General features: G+C 43.9%; 1 protein-coding gene across 5 annotated transcripts in view; it reads left to right on the forward strand.

The window, feature by feature from the left end:
* Positions 1-22,877, forward strand: part of PLXNA1 (plexin A1) — a 297,155-nt gene that overhangs the window by 41,558 nt on the left and 232,720 nt on the right. For all 5 annotated transcript variants that reach the window (XM_077276604.1, XM_077276608.1, XM_077276605.1 and 2 more), the window contains exon 3: positions 12,737-12,919. In XM_077276604.1, the coding sequence (XP_077132719.1) occupies positions 12,737-12,919 (183 nt within the window). The remainder of the gene's footprint in view (positions 1-12,736; positions 12,920-22,877) is intronic.

The raw sequence follows: 22,877 nt of genomic DNA on the forward strand, positions 1-22,877 counted from the left end.
AATGGCCACCATACCAGAACCTTTCGCATCATGGAGGTATATTGACGACGTCCGAATAAAAATTCTCAAAAGAACGTCCTTGATTCGTCCTCTTTAATAAAAATCTTACCACTTCTAATCAGCAAGTTGTGTATTTTTGAGAAAGCTGTTTGACAACCCAGAAGCCCAGATTTTTTTTTCCGGTGCCACAGAAGTTGTCAGCCTGCCTTAAAAGAGCTCAAGTTGGCCATGTTAATGATGCATCTGCATTCCATTAATCTTGCATGATTGGGAAAATTTGCTGATCTACCGCTGCCTGACAGCCCCTGCTAGATCTCTACTGGTGGCCATATTGGTTGTGGTTCATGTACATTTTGATTTTTATAGGGGTATTGAGACACTTCATGTGTTCCCTTTTTGCAGAACAGTATCTACAGTGTTTCCTTCTCTTGCAATCTGGGACTGCAATAAAGAGACTCGTCCATGGTAACGAGGGAAGAGCGTTGGAATGTGCCGGCGCCTTTTCGTCGCTCCTTTGTTCCATTTTCCGATCTTTTAACTGCCAAATGGATACATGTGACAAAAGCTGCAGATTGTGGCTTCTGTAAGGCGTTGTTTATATGGCAGGAGCCGGTGCATGTATCGAGCACACCGATGCACAGAGAGCTAATTAACAGCGGGCCGTCTCGCTGCTTACACGCTCCTTTCTCCAACTCGTTAATAAGATCAGCTTGTTTGGTTTTTGCTCCCCATGACTTGTCAGCGGGGAAGGGACTTTCAGGGTTCCAGGTTTGGGATTAATCTCCCCCTGCTAGGACATCATTAGTGAGGTCTGTAGGATTTACCGAAAGCAGTGTGGCGCCCTCTCTCTCCTGGCACTAATTATCATTTATTAACTTTATGTTGTCACTCAGCGGGCTCCCCCTTGGGAAATTAGCTAAGGAAGGAATCTGTGGAGGGATGGAATAATCAGGAAGGCGGAAAGATGGGGGGAATGGGAGACCCTCCTGTACGGGTGCATTAGGCAACATCTCATTTTGCAGGTCATTTGGTAAATATATGCATTTTGACAGCGGGTTGGGGGTGTAGATACTTCATTTATAGGAATGTGGTTGCATTCCTAAAGACAGCAGCACTCATTATAACATTATCAGAACCAAACATACACTAGGAAATGAGGAGCATTGCATCCTACGTCATTAACAGAATATCAGCTGCTGCAACCGGTGCCTGCCCCTACATCCTGCATTATTCTGTCCAAACAGACCCCTATGAAGCTCTTATTAGGCAATTGCTCCTTAAACGGAACGTGTTGTCAGTAAATGACCTATTGTTTAAATCAGTTTTCTTTTGTTTGTTTTGCAATGTATATATATTTTTTGTTTCATATAGCGACCTTTATAAATATAAACAGAATTGGTAATCTTGAAATCTTCACACTGATCACTGGGGCTTTTTTAGACCCATACTTCCCTCCCTTTCAGGAAGTGTTTTCAGCAGACTCCTTATCATCAGAGTTAGGAGCACAATGGTTGCCAACACCTCTATATACAGCTGATGGCACAGGATTCACCAATCACAATAGACAATGTCACATCTGATCCTTCACAATTACATTTACACACACATTAGAAGCTTCAACACAGCAGATAAAGTCAGAGCCTGTTCATTGCTGCTAATGTGCAGGTGTTGTTTCCTGAAATAGGAGTAAAAAAAAAAAATCAAATTCTTGCAATTTTCACACTGGTCGCTATTTTAAACAAAAATTGTTGAATGAAAATATTTGTTAAAATAAAAACAAGTAACACAACAACCAGATTAAAACAATAGGTAATTTAATGACACATTTTGTTTAAGCAGTTTCAATAGCTTGATTCACCTGAAGGCCATATATCCTCATCCACATTAATACTCGCACATATATACTCCAATAATGGCCACTAGGTAAGATATGGCGATATACTGTATAGGTTTGGTGATTCCAAACAAGATGCCCATTGGATAGAAATCGGACCAAATTTCTCCGTTGTGCAGCCTCTGGTTTTTGGGACTAGAGATCTGTACCGATCGCTTGGAAATAAGATGTGAAATATGGCTTTAATGCTCAGTATATTGTTGTCGGGTCTCCTTTTATTCCGGCGTCTCTGCGCCCGGTACAGGAGATCCGTCCCCGTGTATCACAGTATTAATGTCTAGCTCATTTTGCATGTAAATAATGGATATGAATGTTTTTCAGGCTCTGTGTTGACTTAGTGGAAGCATTATGCAGTCATTGGAGAGGTCTGTGCGGACTTGTAGTGGGTATGTGGGGGGAATTACAACAAGCCTGCAGGACCGAGCCGGAAAAATGACCAAACAGATCCTTGTCTGCATCGCGGCCTAAGAGGAGGTGACGCTTTATGTTGTGCTGCGATGCTGTTCTCTCCAGACCTATACCGTGCAGAATCTCACGTAGACCCCAATAATGTGGCCCTTAAACTGCCTCTTAAAGGGCCAGTCAGGCGTTGGATCATTTCTAACGTTTTCTGAAAAGAAGGGTATATGCAACGTCTTCCAAAGCTGTCCCGTTCCTCTGTCCGTTCCCAGTATGGAACAACTAATACCTGTGATTGGCTGCAGCAGTCACTTGTCACCATGGCACAGAGACTGACTGAGGGTGCGGGGAAGCTTCTCCATGAAAGAGGCCGAACACTAGGAAAGTGAGCATACTTTTTTTTTTCTTTGTGCACCTGAGCAGGTATGCTGCTGCAAAATCAGAATTTAGCAACTTGTTTTCAATTTCCATTCACCATTCATGGTATAGTAATCTGCTATTTTTTGTGCCCTCATCCAGGCGGAAATTCCGCAATATTTCCTTCCCATGTGGATGTGAAACCGCATTAATACACAATGTGAATCTGATTATCGCGTTTTTTGCTGCATTTTTTTGTGTATTTATTTGTATGTTGTTTTTTTTTTAAATGCTTTTTTTAGGGTCGGGGCTGTGCAGAATTAAATAGATAGGTCATTTTTTTTTTTTTTCTAAAATGAGTTCCACTTTGTCCATAGATTGTGTTTTTGATATTGTATCTAATCTCCTTTCAAACCAATCAGGTGCATTATCAGACACAGCCTATGGCCAACTGTGGTGCCTTTCTTGCAAATTTTTTTTTTTCTAATTTTTCGCAACTCCTTTAAGTCTGGAGTTAAACATTTGTATCTTAATGTATACATTTGTTGCAGAAAGTTTTAGCAACATTTTATGGCCATTGAGTGACCCTTAGTAAAAGGGTGAGGCTATGGCCACCATTCTTGGAAAAGTCAATGTTAACATAAATTGGCAAAAAGTCGTCATAAACAATACAAAATAAATGTTTCTGTTATATATGGGACACTCCCTTTATTCCATCTTTTAGCCCCCATCCCAGCCCCCTCCTGCGTTCCCAAACCTCCATGGTACAGAATCAGTATAAATGTTTAGCTGGAGAATCCCTAACGAGGCGGTTTGATTTTAATGAGCTAATTGTCAGTGTAATTATTTATTGACGGCGAGGAAGCGCTCGCTGCTGTGGAGGTTTTTTGCTGGTGTGCAGCTGTATTTGTCATTTCTCAGAGAGTTTGTTGAGACAAAGCAGGAAAGTAGTAAACAGCAGCCGCAGTCTTTTTTATCCCCGTTGGATATGCAGGAAGCGCAGAGCGAGCGAGAAATCTTTAAAAAAAAAAAAAAGAAACCCACAAATTGAGCTGCAGAGTTCAGCAGACGATGTGCACTTACATCGGGTAATGCAAGGTGAGGCACGTGGGCACATGCGCAGCGCCCGCTCTGATCTGCTGCGAGTTCACACTTGGTGCCATAATACGCTTCATGGTTGAATCCTCAGAGGCTGACAACTTTTTATTTTTATTTTTTCTGCTTCAGAAATGTGTTCACAGGTGTTGTTACCTCCCATCCCCCACTTGTTAGGTTAGAAAAACATGGCTGCTTTCTTTGAAAAAATATTCTCTAAGGCTAGTTTCACACTTCAGTTTTTTGTTTTCAGGCTAAATCCGGCTAATTTTTTAAAAACGGATCCTACGTAAATTGTGAAGAACTGATGCGCCGGATCTGGTTTTTTTCGCTGGATCCGGTCTTCTTAAATGCGCATGGATTTTTTGACTTCCTGGGAGAGAGAGAGAGACCGACCGATCAGAATGGCAAATCTGCATGATTTGTATGGAGAATGCTTTGAAAACCGGATCCGGCCTCCGTATTCATTATTTCACACGTCCAAGGGTCTCAATCGCTACTTTAGCGCTGTGCCTCTTTATTTTTAAGGTCAGTGTGGTCCTAGTGGTAAGCCATCACTTACAGCGTAGGAATACCCCTTTAATAGGTGTGTGCTAAGATTCCACATGCAACCATTGGGCAGCTGTGTGCTGTTTTTCTAATTGCGGAATAATTGAGGAGAGTAATTAGGTTTTTTATGACATTTCCCTCTTTTGGCACAATTTTTTGCAAGTCCTGAAAACCCCCTTTAAGAAGAATTGTTTGTCTGTGTTAATATTTTTTTTTTTTCTGGTACTTTTGTCCTCTTTATATGTGTATTTAGTGCATTGAACTTTGATGTTAACCCTTTGGCATTGCCCAATCTCTCTGCTCCCTTGCCGCACAGACACATTCCCTAAAACCCTTTGAACTGCCAGTCAGGACGCCGATGGGAGCTGTGGTTGTTGTGGCAACATCTATCATCCCTTGGTGGCAGTGATATAAAGTGATTTCACGGATCACCGCACCTCCCAGCTCCCTACTCCATTCCTGCCATCCCCTTTTAACGCCGACTGGATGAGCTTGTGTCGCTCGGAGGCTTTGCTGGAGCAGGAGCACTGCAGAATATTAACTCATCTGTGAGTGGAACTGCAGGGTTGTGGAGGAGGATCCGAGAGGTGGGCGAGAGCCATAGTTATTTGGGTAAAGCGCTCGGTTATGAACTTTTGTGCCATGGGAAGTTCCCAGTCACTAAATAGACACCAATCACATCCGGCACAGGTGGTAGAGAAACCATTGGGAGCTCAAGGGCCACGATGGAGATTCGGCAACAGGGAACCTTTCATTGGCTCGCACAATATATAGATAAAGGGCCATGGTGGCAAACGCAACCTTCCCCAGATGAAGAAAAGCCAAGCTACACCCCTGCTACTTTTCTATGTTTTACATGATTATTTGAGGCCACATCTCCCCTTTGTGACGTATATGATTTTTTTTTTCTTCGCCAGGTGAATCCTGAATCCATTGATGTTTTTCTTTTGTTCCTGCACCTTTCCGTTCCCGAGATAAGGCCTCTTCTTTGAAAATAAATCTTGTCTTGTTATCTAACTGGGCGTGGTCCTAAATCTTTTTCTGTGTCCATCTTGTTGAGGACCAGCCCATTTGGTTAAAAGCCTAGATTTCTATACAGGGAAGAAAGGGCCATATCTCGGGAACGGAGAGGAGCAAGAACAAAAGAAAACCAACGCCGGATGCAGGAGAACAGCGGCATTAACACCAGGTAAAAAATGACCTATATTTGGCAAGTAACCGGTCGTCTTTTAGACGGTTTCCACCCTTCCCATCAAGGCCAGCTTCAGCCTTCACCTCCGTACAACTAAATTTAGTGCAAACCTGATCTTGATGATGTCTAAATAGGATTTTTCTCCAAGATTTAGGGTCGTTTTGGCTGCGGCCCTATGATGTAATGATGTGATGGTGAAGTCATTGATTTTTTTTTTTGATTTTTTTATGTGTTTTATCCACCCCCCTCCTTCCAGATTAATGAGCCCCCTTTCTCCATGCTTCACACTCTTCTATACCTGCCTGTACCCAGACTGATGTTTTAGGATGAGCCTCTCACACAGGTCACTTCGAGGGCTGATTTATATAGCGGTGTCTAGTGGCGGCATCCGCTACCTCCTCTCTTCCCCGTGTCCCCGTATTAATACAGTCACAATGCACTTAGTGGCAAGATGGATCTATGGATGGGTGCCAGGCGCAGTGTAATATGCTGCCCCCTCTTCCCTGTCTGCACTGCCAGCACATCATAAAAAGAAAGGCGTCCGTCCATTGCAGTGATGCATCACCCTTTCCTTAAAGGGACACTCCTTGCTGCATTGGTGACCACTCCGCCAAGATTGTAGTCACGTCGATTAATTAAGGGAAACCCATAATAAAATCTAATGAATGAAATAGAATTTTTTGGGGGTTTGAAAAGCCGAGTGACCCTTCTGGACACTGCAGTGGCTTCATTAGAGGGTGTAACCCATTCCTGACAGAAGAGGCGGCTCTGGGTCTCATACTTGCAGGATATGTAGACGTGTATATGTGCCGTCTATTTTTTATGTCTCGCCACAGCAGGGATTTACCGTACTGCAGTGCATCGATCTGGAAGTGAGTAAATGGCGTTACAAGGGACAGTGCCATCCCTATTGGCAGGCGGCACTGACATTTCTCCCTCTGGCCAAAGTGCTTCATTATCAGCAGTTTTACTGTGCGCAGAGCTCGGATCTGCAGATGCACATTAAACCCTCGCTGCACAGAGCGGAGCATCGCAGCGCTAAATATTAGTATTTATCTGCTCCCTTACAAGCTGCGTAATTTGCTGTCCCTCAGGAGAAAGCCAAATTTCCCCTCCGCTCCCTCCCTCCCCGGTTGCACCTGCCAGATAGTCCTTTGTATCATGCAGAAAAAAATAGTCTGGGAACAAGAAGGCCGGTGCAACCTGGCACAGCGCTGCAGCAGCCATGATAAATATTAGCCAAGCCGGCAGGCAGAGCAGCTGGGCAGAGTTGGACTGGATCATCCGGTGAAATAAAGGGGCAGTGAACCAGGATAGTTTAACCCTTTCTCAGTTTTTTCCTCTGTCCCCCAACTGTAATGAGTGTGTCACTGTCACTTTAAATGCCCATTTATAGTGGCCATCCCCAACCTAATGCATCTGAATCACAAGTAGTGTGGCCCCCTTCATCACTCCAAAATCATTAGACAGGAGACCCCGTAATGAAACACTGACCCGCTCCTCCAAACATTTGTTACGGTAATTTTTCCTCAGATTCTCCACAATGGGCCTTAAATACAAGCATGGCTTAATTAAATTGAACCAAAAATGGGCATTTTTGTTATTTTTTTTTTTTTTTGCTTAAAGGTTAAGTGAGGGTGCAGCTTAAGATAGACATGTGAGTGTTGGGAGGTATGCCAACATAATAAAGACTCTGTAGATAAGAAAAAAACAATCCTAAACTTATACAGTCCTCAGGCAATCATCAGTCGCCCCTACTAATGCAGACTTCTGATCAGACCCCATTAGCTAATAGAGAACAGGCCCCCGGCCGGTCCGCCTCTGCTGGTACAGGCCCCCGGCCGGTCCGCCTCTGCTGGTACAGGCCCCCGGCCGGTCCGCCTCTGCTGGTACAGGCCCCCGGCCGGTCCGCCTCTGCTGGTACAGGCCCCCGGCCGGTCCGCCTCTGCTGGTACAGGCCCCCGGCCGGTCCGCCTCTGCTGGTACAGGCCCCCGGCCGGTCCGCCTCTGCTGGTACAGGCCCCCGGCCGGTCCGCCTCTGCTGGTACAGGCCCCCGGCCGGTCCGCCTCTGCTGGTACAGGCCCCCGGCCGGTCCGCCTCTGCTGGTACAGGCCCCCGGCCGGTCCGCCTCTGCTGGTACAGGCCCCCGGCCGGTCCGCCTCTGCTGGTACAGGCCCCCGGCCGGTCCGCCTCTGCTGGTACAGGCCCCCGGCCGGTCCGCCTCTGCTGGTACAGGCCCCCGGCCGGTCCGCCTCTGCTGGTACAGGCCCCCGGCCGGTCCGCCTCTGCTGGTACAGGCCCCCGGCCGGTCCGCCTCTGCTGGTACAGGCCCCCGGCGGGTCCGCCTCTGCTGGTACAGGCCCCCGGCGGGTCCGCCTCTGCTGGTACAGGCCCCCGGCGGGTCCGCCTCTGCTGGTACAGGCCCCCGGCGGGTCCGCCTCTGCTGGTAGAGACCCCCGGCCGGTCCGCCTCTGCTGGTACAGGCCCCCGGCCGGTCTGCCTCTGCTGGTACAGGCCCCCGGCCGGTCTGCCTCTGCTGGTACAGGCCCCCGGCCTGTCTGCCTCTGCTGGTACAGGCCCCCGGCCGGTCTGCCTCTGCTGGTACAGGCCCCCGGCGGGTCCGCCTCTGCTGGTACAGGCCCCCCGGGCGGTCCGCCTCTGCTGGTAGAGACCCCCGGGCGGTCCGCCTCTGCTGGTACAGGCCCCCCGGGCGGTCCGCCTCTGCTGGTACAGGCCCCCCGGGCGGTCCGCCTCTGCTGGTACAGGCCCCCCGGGCGGTCCGCCTCTGCTGGTACAGGCCCCCCGGGCGGTCCGCCTCTGCTGGTACAGGCCCCCCGGGCGGTCCGCCTCTGCTGGTAGAGGCCCCCGGCGGGTCCGCCTCTGCGGATTCTGGGTCAGCTGGGTGATCAGTGCAGGATCCATCCTGTCTGTGTCACTTGCACCCCGTGTTTCCTTTTCATACTCAGATTCAGTACTTTTTTTAGTTGTAACCCTGCCACCTGCCCTTTTCCCAGCGACACTCCCCAGGTATAGAACGCCTCACTGCCTCCTTTTCTCACATAAAAAAAAAGTCCCTTCCCATGATTAGTGTGTCTTTGTTCAGCCTTAATTTCTCTATTTGGTGAGCGGTGCTTTGAACTTTGAAGCAGGTGTTAAACCGACCGTAGTTGCCCAAATTAACGCTTGAAAGTAAAAACTAGAACATTTTGTAAATTTTATTTTTTATTGTAAATACGAGGGCAAATAAATGAGTATGATCCTACTGTTAGAAAAGAACTAGACCGGTAAGGTCAAAACTGTGCCAAATTTATCAGAATGATGGCGCTGTAGGAGAGATTTGGCGATGCTCGCTAGATATGATGGATGCTTTTCTCTTCCTTAGGCTGAATTCACAAATCCATATTGTATATTTTTGTGCTCCGGCAACAATTCCCAGCCCAGATGTGGGTCTCCTGCCTGGAAACCGCCCAACAGTGTTGTGTAAATCCCATTCGTCATTGGTGGCTAATTTGATGTGGATTTGAGGCACTCTGTATTGTATTAGGGGGTCTGGTCTGGGGTCTGTATTAGATTAGGCAGGCTGATTTGTGGTCTTTATAAGCTTGTGCTTAATGTGACCTGGAGGTTGTGTTTGCTTAGGAGGTCTGACCTGGGGTCTTTATTAGTTTAAGGCATGTGGCCTGGGGTCTGTAGTAGTGTAGTGTGTCTGTATTAGTTTAGAGAGTCCGGTCCAGGCCCTGTATTGGGTTTGGGGTCTGGCCGGCCCCTGAATTAGTATAGTGGGTCTGGCCAGGGACCTGTATTAGTGGATCCAGCATGGGCCTTTTGTTAGTTGAGGGGGTCTTGCCTCGGGGCCTTGTATTAGAGGGTCTGGCCCCGGGGCCGCTATCAGTTTAGAGGGTCTGGCTTCGGGGCCTTGTATTAGTTTAGGGCGGCTGGCCTCGGAACCTTGTATTAGTTTAAAGTGTCGGGCCTTGTATCAGTTTAGGGGGTCTGGCCTCAGGGCTTTGTATTAGTTTAGGGTGTCTGGCCTCGGGCCTTGTATCAGTTTAGGAGGTCTGGCCTCGGGGCTTTGTATTTGTTTAGGGTGTCTGGCCTCAGGCCTTGTATTAGTTTAGGGGGTCTGGCCTCGGGGCCTTGTATCAGTTTAGGGGGTCTGGCCCCGGGGCCGTTATCAGTTTAGAGGGTCTGGCCTCGAGGCCTTGTATTAGTTTAGAGGGTCTGGCCTCGGGCCTTGTATCAGTTTAGGGGGTCTGTCCTCGGGGCTTTGTATTAGTTTAGGGGGTCTGGCCTCGGGCCTTGTATTAGTTTAGGGCGTCTGGCCTCGGGCCTTGTATCAGTTTAGGGGGTCTGGCCTCGGGGCTTTGTATTAGTTTAGGGTGTCTGACCTCGGGGCTTTGTATTAGTTTAGGGTGTCTGGCCTCGGGGCCTTGTATTAGTTTAGGGTGTCTGGCCTCGGGGCCTTGTATTAGTTTAGAGGGTCTGGCCTCGGGGCCTTGTATTAGTTTAAAGGGTCGGGCCTCGTATCAGTTTAGGGGGTCTGGCCTCGGGGCTTTGTATTAGTTTAGAGGGTCTGGCCTCGGGCCTTGTATTAGTTTAGGGCGTCTGGCCTCGGGCCTTGTATCAGTTTAGGGGGTCTGGCCTCGGGCCTTGTATCAGTTTAGGGGGTCTGGCCTCGGGGCTTTGTATTAGTTTAGGGTGTTTGACCTCGGGGCCTTGTATTAGTTTAGAGGGTCTGGCCTCGGGGCCTTGTATTAGTTTAGGGTGTCTGGCCTCGGGGCCTTGTATTAGTTTAGGGGGTCTGGCCCCGGGGCCTTGTATTAGTTTAGAGAGTCTGGCCCCGGGGCCTTGTATTAGTTTAGGGGGTCTGGCCCCGGGCCTTGTATTAGTTTAGAGGGTCTGGCCCCGGGGCCTGCCTTAGCTTGTCATTCATCTGGCTTACTTTACATCAATTTTTGCACTGAGAATAGTCTTTCACTGTTGTGTGTAATTGTATAAGCTGTCATGGGAGCGTCGTGTGTCTGAATGAATCACTTTTGGTTTTGGTTTACGCCACTTTCTTGCTGTTTTGGGTTCCCAATTTCAGGTACGTTTTGCATCTCCTCCAATATCCGACTTTTTTATACAGTGTATCATACAGAGTTGATCCTGGGATCCATCAGCCCTCTCTTGTCTGTGGATAAAATCTAGCTCAAGGAAAAGTGGATATGTTGCCCACAGCAACCAATCAGGTCGCTTCTTTCAATTTTCAAAGAGCCTCTGAAAAATAAGAGCTGCATTCTGATTGGTTGCTGTGGAGAAATTCTCTGCCCTTATTCTCTTCACTTCTGGCACTGCTGTTGTAAAATAAAAGCTGCACAATGGTCGCCGTGGACAACAAGGCCCATTCAATTAACTTTATATATAAAACAAACAAAAAACAAAACCCTTTTTATGTTTTTTTTTCTTGTATCTACCATCTTTGCTCATGACAGAAAAGCTTTTCTGTAAATTAGTGGTCACTTACGAAGCCATTAATTGAGCCGCTTTCCTCTCTGTTCACAGTTTTTACCTCATTATGTCCCTCCGCTATGAAGAAATGGGCAAATGCATATTTAGAGGGAAATGACTATTTTATTACGAAACCCGGGTTTCCTATCTGTAAACCAATTTCAGATGTCTGTGGGGAGCCATTGTGGCACTAAAATGGCTGATATAATTATTACTTTACAGACAGATCACTAACGGGGTTAATTCTGTCGGAAACTTTACATCATCAGCTCCATTGACTTGAGCGCCTGCTCTGAGAAACTGTGCGATAAGTCATTTAAAGGGGTTGTGCCCAGAGGTGAATTGTCATTTTTCTTGCACAAGTCGTCAGTGACAGATTGAAAATGGTGGAGTTTATATGGCGGCTCAGAAGTGTTGCAAAATCCATACTTGATACATGATGATTTTTATTTTTCGGTCGTGGTTACTTTTGACTATTTCCTTATTTTTTTGTGCCATAAAAATGGCTCCGATTCTTTTTTTTTTTTTTTTTTTTAAACACAAGAACCCTTTTAATGTGGATTATTTATTAGTTTGTTAAAGAATAAAGGTTGCAAAAAATTAAAGCTTAGACAAAAAAAAGCTGCAAAAACACTTAAATCTCCAAAAATTGGGGCACCTGTACCGTACCCATATTTAAAGTGACCACAAAAACAAATTCCTAAGTAGCTGCGTAACCTGTAATACCGGTCACAGCCGACAGTTAGATTTGGATCCAGTCTACACCAGTGAGGCACTCGCGGTGTCGGGACCCTGACCCGAATGCCGCAGCCTTGTATAAGCCCATGAGGCTGAGTTCTGGTCATGAGATCTGCAGTCGCTCCGGATTACGTTTTCTGTACTTGGACTGTGTAAGGGTATGTTCACACGTTGTGTTTTTGCTGTGTTTTTTTTTTTTTTTTAATTCAAATTAAAAGCTGCTTTTTACAGTACCAGCAATAGCCATGAGATTTCCGAGATCTCATGCACACAATCGCTTTTTTTCCTGACTGAATTGGGAAAACTGCTGCATTTTCTGAAAACTGCAGCGTTTTAGCAGTTTTTTTTCACCATAGAAAGCAATGGGTGCAAAAAAAAAAGTAACCTTGCATTTTTGCTGCTTTTTAAAAAGATTTAAACTACGGTAACTTTATAAAACATGTACTATAGACAAATGACTATATAGTTCCGATTAAAAAAAAAAAAAGCACTTAAAAAACAAACAAAAAGGCAGCAAAACCGGCTTTTTGTAAGCAGCTTCTTTATTGCCCTGAGAGCGGGTTTTGTTTGCATCAAAAAATGCAACATGTGAACATAGCCTAAATGTCGGATGTCCGAAACCGGCCTTACAGGGGACCTGTCACCAGGTCAGAAGTGGCCAGTTTCTGCTCATATTTTAATCTAGCTGCGCCTCTTGCTTATTGCAGTTTTTTTTTTTTTTTTTTAACTCCATACTAATTTTTAGTGTGGGCTTCCACCACATATAGTGGGATGGGACCCCAGTAGAAAGTGTGAGAAGTGCTGGCCTACAGCAGCACTCATCTGTCTCCTCTCCTGATGGTTTGTTACAGTGTATCGGTGCAGGTAAAGATTGTTAGAGAGGATTGTTTAGATTGGACACCCTAAGTTGTGTTTAAAAATCCTATTCTGTTCATAGCACGCAGAGATCTTTACATTTTTTATAGATATGTATTTTTCTTCTCGATTTTTAAATTGTTTTTTTTTTTTTTGCTCCTTTCAGCCCCTGCAGATAGATGACAATTTCTGCGGTCAGGATTTTAATCAGCCTCTTGGAGGGACCGTAACCATTGAAGGGACCCCGCTTTTCGTGGATAAGGAGGATGGTATGACATCAGTGGCGGCGTACGACTATCGAGGACACACGGTGGTTTTTGCCGGTACCCGCAGTGGCAGGATGAAGAAGGTAAGAGCAGTGCCATAATGGCCTTTATCTAAACTTGTGATGTGCCGCCGGTGGATGACGCAGGGGCGGCTGCTCGCTGAGCTGAATCCTCCGATCATTTGCTTGTGAATGCAGATTTGCATCATTGTAACAGGTTCAGGAATATGCAAAATGCTCTGCTGTCATTTTCGGGCTCCTGGACGGTCTAACATGTACTTGACTTTCCTGTCTATGGGTATTGCCGAGTTGTATGGCTGTAATGGGGTCAGAAGGCACCAAAGGCCTCCGAGCAGCTTAGATCACTTCCATGTTATAAGAGGAACAGTCGATATTGGTGCCACATGCTGTCCGTCCTCTGCACCAAAAGGTTTTATGTACTGTCCTCACCCTGGCTTGTTGGCATACCCACCTTCTATAAACCCAAAACCTGGGACAAATGTCTCAGTGGCTCCTTCTCTACCTACGCTCTTGTATATGGATATAAATGTCACCTGGGGTTCTCTGAGATATATAATGATGGACATTGGGGCAGTATATCTCATCGTATTAAAGAACAGTTGTAAGGGCTGATAACAGAGAACAATAGAACCGGCTGTCACTCTGTGTTGTCCATCTTGATCCTGTTACACTATTTCTTGTATGATTTTAAAGTGGTTGACCAATATTGTGCATCGAAAATACAATAAAAAAAATAACAAAATTAAAAAAATTAAAACATGACATAGACATAGTTTAGTACTATAGAAAACAAAAGCTAGCACTCGACTGTTCTGAGTCACGGTTGCCTTAAAGTCCCATAAATCATAGAATAAAATAATCACTGCACTCGTATATTGAAAGTTGCTTGTTATACGTGTAAAGTTTATTCACAAATGAAAGTTCATGTTGAAGCGATAGGCAAAAAACGTTTCGGCCAACCCGTGGCCTTGTTCACAATGTCGCTGTGATGGACAGAAAAAACAGACAAAAAGACATAATCGGACAAATATAAATATACATATGTACAATTGCCAGGGCATATATACATTTTTACGAATACATGTCATGAGAGGTTGCCAAAATGAGGCCTAGTACCAGAATAAAGATACATGTTTAGTTCGACTGATAGGGGGGAGGGGGAGGTTTATAAACCATAAGGATCTAGAAAGGAGAGACGGGTTTAGCAGAAGCAAAATGTATGGCATCCAGACAGATAAGACTATTGAACATACCCAGAGAGCAAATTTGTCATATTAAAGGTAAATATGCTGTGTGGCTAGGAAAAAATTGGTAAGGGACTTAGTTGGATACACCTGCAAAGAACAATACAGTGTAAAGTACGGTAGAGACAGCGCTAATATATATATAGGCGGTACAGCAGTTTGTGGCAATGGAATAATATGTAACGATACCTAGGGTAGCTAAAATGAATGTGCATATTCTATAGATACTGGAGTATGGAGGCCAAAAACTGCCTCTTGTATCTAATATTGTAATATATGATAGAATCACAGAGTAAAGGGAACATAAGGTTTTATAGACATAGCGAGTAACTACAGCTATATGTTGTTTAGTGTAAATATCAAAACAGCGTGATCTTAACACTCTACTTGCCAGTGTACAGTAAACGTAGTCCCGGCTCGGGATAGAGCGGAGTTGCAGGGTATGGCTGTAGAGAGAGTAGCAAACAGGGTGTAAGATGCCAAGAATAAGGTGTCGCCAATTGTCTATGTGCAGGTATTATAAGAAAGTGTAGTACCGGTCTCGCCTATATAGTCAGAAAGAAAGGTCAGGTTGCAGAGTCCCTGTATGGTATTCAATATCTCAGGGAGACCATGAGAAGGTAGCACTGTGAAAGAGAGAATAGGGCTGAAGATCAGCATAGACGGATCTGTCACTTATCTGAGAGGGTGATGGTGTCTCACATCCGTGCGGTTTCAGTCTCTGGTACGGCTCCGCATACTACACTTTCTTATAATACCTGCTCTTCTGCTCTATCCCGAGCCGGGACTACGTTTACAGTACACTGGCAAGTAGAGTGTTAAGATCACGCTGTTTTGATATTTACACTAAACAACATATAGCTGTAGTTACCCGCTATGTCTATAAAACCTTATGTTCCCTTTACTCTGTGATTCTATCATATATTACAATATTAGATACAAGAGGCAGTTTTTGGCCTCCATACTCCAGTATCTATAGAATATGCACATTCATTGTAGCTACCCTAGGTATCGTTACATATTATTCCATTGCCGCAAACTGCTGTACCGCCTATATATATACTAACCGATGCGTTAGCGCACCCATTGACTGGCACTATGTAGTGCATCGCTAACACATGTCATAATCGGCATGCGTTAGCGATGTGCCGTCATTCTGTGACGGACCCTCGGACGCGGGCTGCAGTGTTTCCGGGTCCGTCACCGATAGCGCAGATGGAGCATCTGCGCGATCGCATAACGCGATCTTTTCAAGGCACTAGCGTTGGTGCAGTCCGTTCAACGCATGCGTTGAACGGACTGCAGCAACGCTATGTAAACCCTGCCTTACACCTCTATACACCGCTAATAATTCTTTATCACAATAGATGGTCACACCCTGCTCCCCTTCCTTTCACAATGACATTGCACACGCTCATTAGATGCATCAATACAATAGATACGATCAGAGGTCTGTTCATTGCTGCCAATGTACATGTGTATTTCCTCTGAAGCAGGAAATTAGAGTCTGGAAAAAAGGGCCACAGTGGTCAGTGTGAAAATAAATAAGTTTGTGAGTTTATTTTTTGTTATTTATGATGCACAGTGACACTATTATTAAGGTGTTTTGTTTTCCTCCCCTTTAAGGATCAAATACTTATGGATAAATTATTTTAAAACATGGTTATTTAGAATTCTTTTTTTTTTTTTTTTTTTTTTAATTGCTGATTTTTATAGGTGAGCTGCTCCGAGCATCTCCACTAATCAGATCCGGGATGTGCCGGCGCGCTGCAGCGGCTGTCACTTCTCATTCTTCCTGTGACAGGTGTGGGCTCACGAGAACAATGCGTTTATCATCCTGACTGATACGTGGTGGGGGCAGATTTTTTATTTTTCTCCTTTTGTTCTCATCGCCCAAATATTCTGTCACTTCTCTGCGTGTTCTGCGCACGGATCCCGGAATTTGTATTTGCTTGATTTGGTTTTATACTGATTAATCACCGCAAGAGAACAAGTACAGAGACGCCATTTAAAGGGGCGTTAATTCTGTCTTCACCATTCACTGTGGCGCGCTGAATGTAATCTATTATATCCCGTTATCTGCCATCACAGGCAAGCGAATGATTGTCTCCTGTGTCAGATCACATCGCAGAAAGTCCAGAATCTTTCCTTCCTTCATGATCACTTATTATACCCTCTAGAAGTGATTAATATACATAGGCGGATAATAGATATAATATACTGACGATTTGAGGTTCATTTTAACTTAAAAAAAAATAAAATTAAAAAATAAAAATGTCATTTTCATCTCCCGTAGAGTTATATGAAATGATGCCTCTAGTGGTCAAGTTGTATACTAAAAAAACCTTGGGTATTGGATTGAAGGACTTAAATGTGCTTTTGTTTGTTTTGTTCCCAGCGAAGATGAGCTGCCACCAGTTTCCTGGCAGCTGCTTTCTCCATAGTTGTTGAAATTGTTCTCCCCGTATCTCTGCTTTATTTTTGGGTCATTCCTCTTATACCCCGTCCTTTTCCTTTTGAATGCGGAGTAGCCATAAGAAGGCTGTTGATGAGTATGGCTTCCTCCCCTTTCATAAAGAAAGCGCACTCTGCCGAAAACAGCGTCCATGTGTATAGATGGATTTGGGGCGGCTACCCTGTGTGTATGGCCGCCAAGCTTCTGCCCAGTAATTATGACAATCTAAGTGTATTATATCTGAGCAGTTACTGATTTTTGGTGCCTCCTTACCATTACAACATCAGGGCAAAAACCAGAGTTAGGGGCCGAAAAGTGTTTTTTCTCTTTTTACATTGGGTATAATACAAAAACTATGATTTCTTCAAGCCTTTAGTGGCCATATAGTCTACAGCAGGTTGTGGTCTTTCGCTCCGTTTCTGTGCGGAATGTGTTGAGGCGTCCTGCAGCGGCCACGAGTGGGATTGTGGTGCTCGGCACATGCTGTCGCCAGGAAGCCTCTGCATAGCAGGAAAGCAAAATCTCAATATAGATCTGGCATTTAACCCAGGAACGCGCGGATGCAGATGGAAATTATTGTCCTCTCCTGCTCCCTACTTTGCTTTTCATTCCCAATTTTTTTATCTTTTTTTTTTTTTGAGAGTTGGTGAGTGGATGTTTTGCAAGTAGCCGCGGAGAAACATCATAAAACGGCAAAATAAAAATGCATGAGTGCGCAAAAGTTTTATTTTTCACTTTTTTTTCTCTTAGAGTTCATTTTAACAGTATGGCTAATTAGGCCAGAGATGACATGCTTTCTGCATTCATATCCAGCGCGTAGGCGTTAGTCTGTACGTATAATTTACGAGGATTATAGGGGACATTACGTATTTGGGTGCTGATGTATCTGACGAGTGACGGAGGGGCCATTGGGTAGGGATCAATACCTGATCTAGAGTGACAAGCAGTGACGGCTCTCGGATTTCAGCTATTGAGCTCTAAATAGCAGGTTTGTAATAGGTCTTTAGTGTATCCGAGCTGTGGGGAATCGTGGGGGAGGGGGATGACTGCAGATCAATGCAGAAAGTGAGGCAGAGACTGATACTCTCAATTATGAATCCGAGAAATTTGATGATTGTTTTGGTATTGTCTTTCCCGGCTCTAGTACTATATTATTTTTCACGATGGTGCAGTGGATTTCATGAGAGGCCTCTGGTTACTAAGCCTTGTGCCCGGCATTTATAGACATTGGTTTATAGCCCATAATTACCGGGGGATTGTATTGTGTACGCTTTTCTTTTATTATCTCAATGTCAGGTCTCTGTAAGGTATGGATAATGGAGATGAATATCATGGTGGGAAGAAAATAAGCAACCTTTATCATATTAAGTACTATAGTAATTCTATTCCTGTACATGGGGCAGTATTATAGTAGTTATATTCTTGTACATAGGGGCAGTATTATAGTAGTTATATTCTTGTACATAGGGAGCAGTATTATAGTAGTTATATTCTTGTACATAGGGGCAGTATTATAGTAGTTATATTCTTGTACATAGGGGCCGTATTATAGTAGTTATATTCTTGTACATAGGGAGCAGTATTATAGTAGTTATATTCTTGTACATAGGGAGCAGTATTATAGTAGTTATATTCTTGTACATAGGGGCCGTATTATAGTAGTTATATTCTTGTACATAGGGAGCAGTATTATAGTAGTTATATTCTTGTACATAGGGGCCGTATTATAGTAGTTATATTCTTGTACTTAGGGAGCAGTATTATAGTAGTTATATTCTTGTACATAGGGGCAGTATTATAGTAGTTATATTCCTGTACATAGGGGCAGTATTATAGTAGTTATATTCTTGTATATAGGAGCAGTATTATAGTAGTTATATTCTTGTACATAGGTGACAGTATTATAGTAGTTATATTCTTGTACATAGGAGCAGTATTATAGTAGTTATATTCTTGTACATAGGAGGCAGTATTATAGTAGTTATATTCTTGTACATAGGGAGCAGTATTATAGCAGTTATATTCTTGTACATAGGGGCAGTATTATAGTAGTTATATTCCTGTACATAGGAGCAGTAATATAGTAGTTATATTCTTGTACATAGGGGTCACAGTATTCAGGTTTGTCCAAGTTATGAATTTTTGGGTGGTTAATTACTTCTGCTGTTCCTCCATCAGGGACACCCCAGGTTACATTCTTATCTCCCACCATGTACCGGCTGTTTTCCAGTATGGTGGGTGCTGCAGCTCCATGTCCACAGGAGGTTGGAATCCGACTGTTTCACCTGCTTTTTGTTGATTCTAAAACTGTACATCTATTAATTTTGTGCTTCACTTACAAAACATACATTTTTTTTCTCTTGATCTCGAGGAGGCAGATGGAATAATTTATTGGATCTTCCTTTGAATCTCCAGTGTCATGAGTTTCTGCTAGTCGTCTTTGCAAACTCTTCCTTGACATGGAAAATCCTCGGGTCGTAACCTCTGCCCAGCTCCACTTCCTATCTCGTGATGATGCTTGTGCTGTGCTTCCTTGGATGGCGGCCAGCATCTACCATCGCTCTACTGGAAGAGATACTTAATGCTTCACCATCAGTTATGTGATAGCCATGAGTGTAATCCCCCTCCGATCGTTGACCTCCCAGGAGGACATCCCAGGTGTTTGCCGTAAGATGAGAACCTGAGCGGGCTGCCATGCTAACATCGATGAGCTGTTAAATTTTACACAGGCCGGAAATAGTTAAAACGCAATGATGATACGGTCATTTGCTTGTTTTTGTCTTTCATTTTGTTACTGTTAGTTTGTAGATCTAGATTTTGTTGCCTTTTTATATTCTATATTACTGTATTTACCATAGATGATTAGTAGCTCCTCAAGTTTGAGATGGTCGTGATTTCCAGTCCTTAGCATCTTTATGCAGTGCCATGTGGTACAGTTTTCTGGTGGGATAACTCTCATATTGTCTGTTCACACTTTTTAGCCTCTTAGGAAATTAATCAATCTCTGGTCCCGGATTCGTCATGTTTCTTTACACGAGTTTTGAGCAACATCTGGAGAGGGTCCAGTGTGCGTCTTCTCCGAGCTTCTGATCTCTTGTCATCGCTCTGACTTCCTCTTAATTTCTTATATTTTGTGGATGAAGGGGTTTTTTTTTCTAATAATTTTGGTCGTACTGAGTCATGGGATTATCAAGTGCAACTGTTTTTAAAGTGACTTATTTGGTTTGTTGTGAAACTTTTGTCCATGGTGAAATCATAAAATGTTCAATTTGGAAAAAGCCACTAAAATCTGTTTTAGGCTGGTTTCACACTTGCGTTTTGATCTGCAGCGTTTAAAAAAAAACCGCATGTGGTAAAAAAACGCATGTAAACGCGGCAAAACGCCGCGTTTTTTAGACGCATGTGTTTTTGCATGCAGAAAAAAAGCGGCGTTTTGCCGCGTTTACATGCGTTTTTTTCATGCGTTTGCGTTTTTTAAACGCATGCTGAGAAGTGTGTGACAGCTGCCAATCATCAAAATCAACTAAAAAACCCACTCTAAATAGAAATAGCTAGGGTTAGGGTTATGGTTAGGGTTAGGATCCCTAGGGTTAGGGGTAGTTTTTTATTAGAATGTCCTGGTCACCAGGTCACTGATAAGCCACCCCCCACCATCAAGGTGATAAAGGGATCCAAACCCTAACCCTAACCCTGACAAGCCACCATCCACCATCAAGGTAAGATTACATAGTAAGATTACATAGTTATTGAGGTTGAAGGAAGACTTTAAGTCCATCTAGTTCAACCCATAGCCTAACCTAACATGCCCTAACATGTTGATCCAGAGGAAGGCAAAAAAACCCCATGTGGCAAAGAGTAACTCCACCATGGGGAAAAAAATTCCTTCCCGACTCCACATACGGCAATCAGACTAGTTCCCTGGATCAACGCCTTATCAAGGAATCTAGTGTATATACCCTGTAATATTATACTTTTCCAGAAAGGTATCCAGTCCCCTCTTAAATTTAATTAATGAATCACTCATTATAACATCATACGGCAGAGAGTTCCATAGTCTCACTGCTCTTACAGTAAAGAATCCGCGTCTGTTATTATGCTTAAACCTTCTTTCCTCCAGACGTAGAGGATGCCCCCTTGTCCCTGTCTCAGGTCTATGATTAAAAAGATCATCAGAAAGGTCTTTGTACTGTCCACTCATATATTTATACATTAAAATAAGATCACCCCTTAGTCTTCGTTTTTCCAAACTAAATAGCCCCAGTTTAATAACCTATCTTGGTATGGCAGACCCCCCAGTCCTCTAATAACCTTGGTCGCTCTTCTCTGCACCCGCTCTAGTTCAGCTATGTCTTTCTTATACACCGGAGACCAGAACTGTGCACAGTATTCTAAGTGTGGTCGAACTAGTGACTTGTATAGAGGTAAAATTATGTTCTCCTCATGAGCATCTATGCCTCTTTTAATACATCCCATTATTTTATTTGCCTTTGTAGCAGCTGCCTGACACTGGCCACTGAATATGAGTTTGTCATCCACCCATACACCCAGGTCTTTTTCATTGATGGTTTTGCCCAGAGTTTTAGAATTAAGCACATAGTTATGCATCTTATTACTTCTACCCAAGTGCATGACCTTACATTTATCCCCATTAAAGCTCATTTGCCATTTATCACCCCAAGCTTCTAGTTTACATAAATCATCCTGTAATATAAAATTGTCCTCCCCTGTATTGATTACCCTACAGAGTTTAGTGTCATCTGCAAATATTGAAATTCTACTCTGAATGCCCCCTACAAGGTCATTAATAAATATGTTAAAAAGAAGAGGGCCCAATACTGACCCCTGTGGTACCCCACTGCTAACCGCGACCCAGTCCGAGTGTGCTCCATTAATAACCACCCTTTGTTTCCTATCCCTGAGCCAGCTCTCAACCCACTTACACATATTTTCCCCTATCCCCATTACTCTCATTTTATGTATCAACCTTTTGTGTGGCACCGTATCAAAAGCTTTGGAAAAGTCCATATACACTACGTCCACTGGGTTCCCTTGGTCCAGTCCGGAACTTACCTCTTCATAGAAGCTGATCAAATTAGTCTGACATGAGCGGTCCCTAGTAAACCCGTGCTGATACTGGGTCATAAGGTTAATCCTCTTCAGATACTCCAGTATAGCATCCCTTAGAATGCCCTCCAGGATTTTACCCACAGTAGAGGTTAAACTTACTGGCCTATAATTACCGAGTTCAGTTTTTGCCCCTTTTTTGAATATTGGCACCACATTTGCTATACGCCAGTCCTGTGGTACAGACCCTGTTATTATGGACTCTTTAAAGATTAAAAATAATGGTCTATCAATGACTGTACTTAGTTCCTGCAGTACTCGGGGGTGTATCCCATCCGGGCCCGGAGATTTGTCAATTTTAGTGATTTTTAGACGCCGCTGTACTTCCTGCTGGGTTAAGCAGGTGACATTTAATGGGAAATTTTTATCACTAGTCATATTGGCTGCCATGGGATTTTCTTTTGTAAATACTGATGAAAAAAAGTAATTTAGCAGATTGGCTTTTTCCTCATCCTCATCCACCATTTCACCCAGACTATTTTTAAGGGGGCCAACACTGTCATTTTTTAGTTTCTTACTATTTATATAGTTAAAGAATATTTTGGGATTATTTTTACTCTCTCTGGCAATGAGTCTCTCTGTCTCAATCTTTGCTGCCTTGATTTGCTTTTTACAGAATTTATTTAATTTTCTGTATTTATTTAATGCCTCCTCACTACCTACTTCCTTTAATTCTCTAAATGCTTTCTTTTTGTCATTTATTGCGCCCCTTACAGCTCTATTTAGCCATATTGGTTTCCTCCTATTTCTAGTATGTTTATTCCCATACGGTATATACTGTGCACAGGTCCTATCCAGGATGCTAATAAACGTCTCCCATTTTCTTTGTGTATTTTTGTGTCTCAGGATATCGTCCCAGTTAATTGCACCAAGATCCTCTCTCATCCGTTGGAAATTTGCCCTCCTGAAGTTTAGTGTCCTTGTCACCCCCCTACTACCCATCTTATTAAAGGTTACATGAAAACTTATTATTTTGTGATCACTATTCCCCAAGTGACCCCCAACCCTTATATTTGATATGCGGTCTGGCCTGTTGGTTAATATTAGGTCTAGCAGTGCCCCCCTCCTTGTTGGGTCCTGAACCAGCTGTGAAAGGTAATTGTCTCTCATAGTTGTCAAAAACCGATTACCTTTGCTGGAACTGCAGGTTTCTGTTCCCCAATCTATTTCAGGGTAGTTGAAGTCCCCCATAATAATG

This window comes from Ranitomeya variabilis, chromosome 8 (genome assembly GCF_051348905.1).
Source record: "Ranitomeya variabilis isolate aRanVar5 chromosome 8, aRanVar5.hap1, whole genome shotgun sequence".
Lineage (NCBI taxonomy): Eukaryota > Metazoa > Chordata > Amphibia > Anura > Dendrobatidae > Ranitomeya > Ranitomeya variabilis.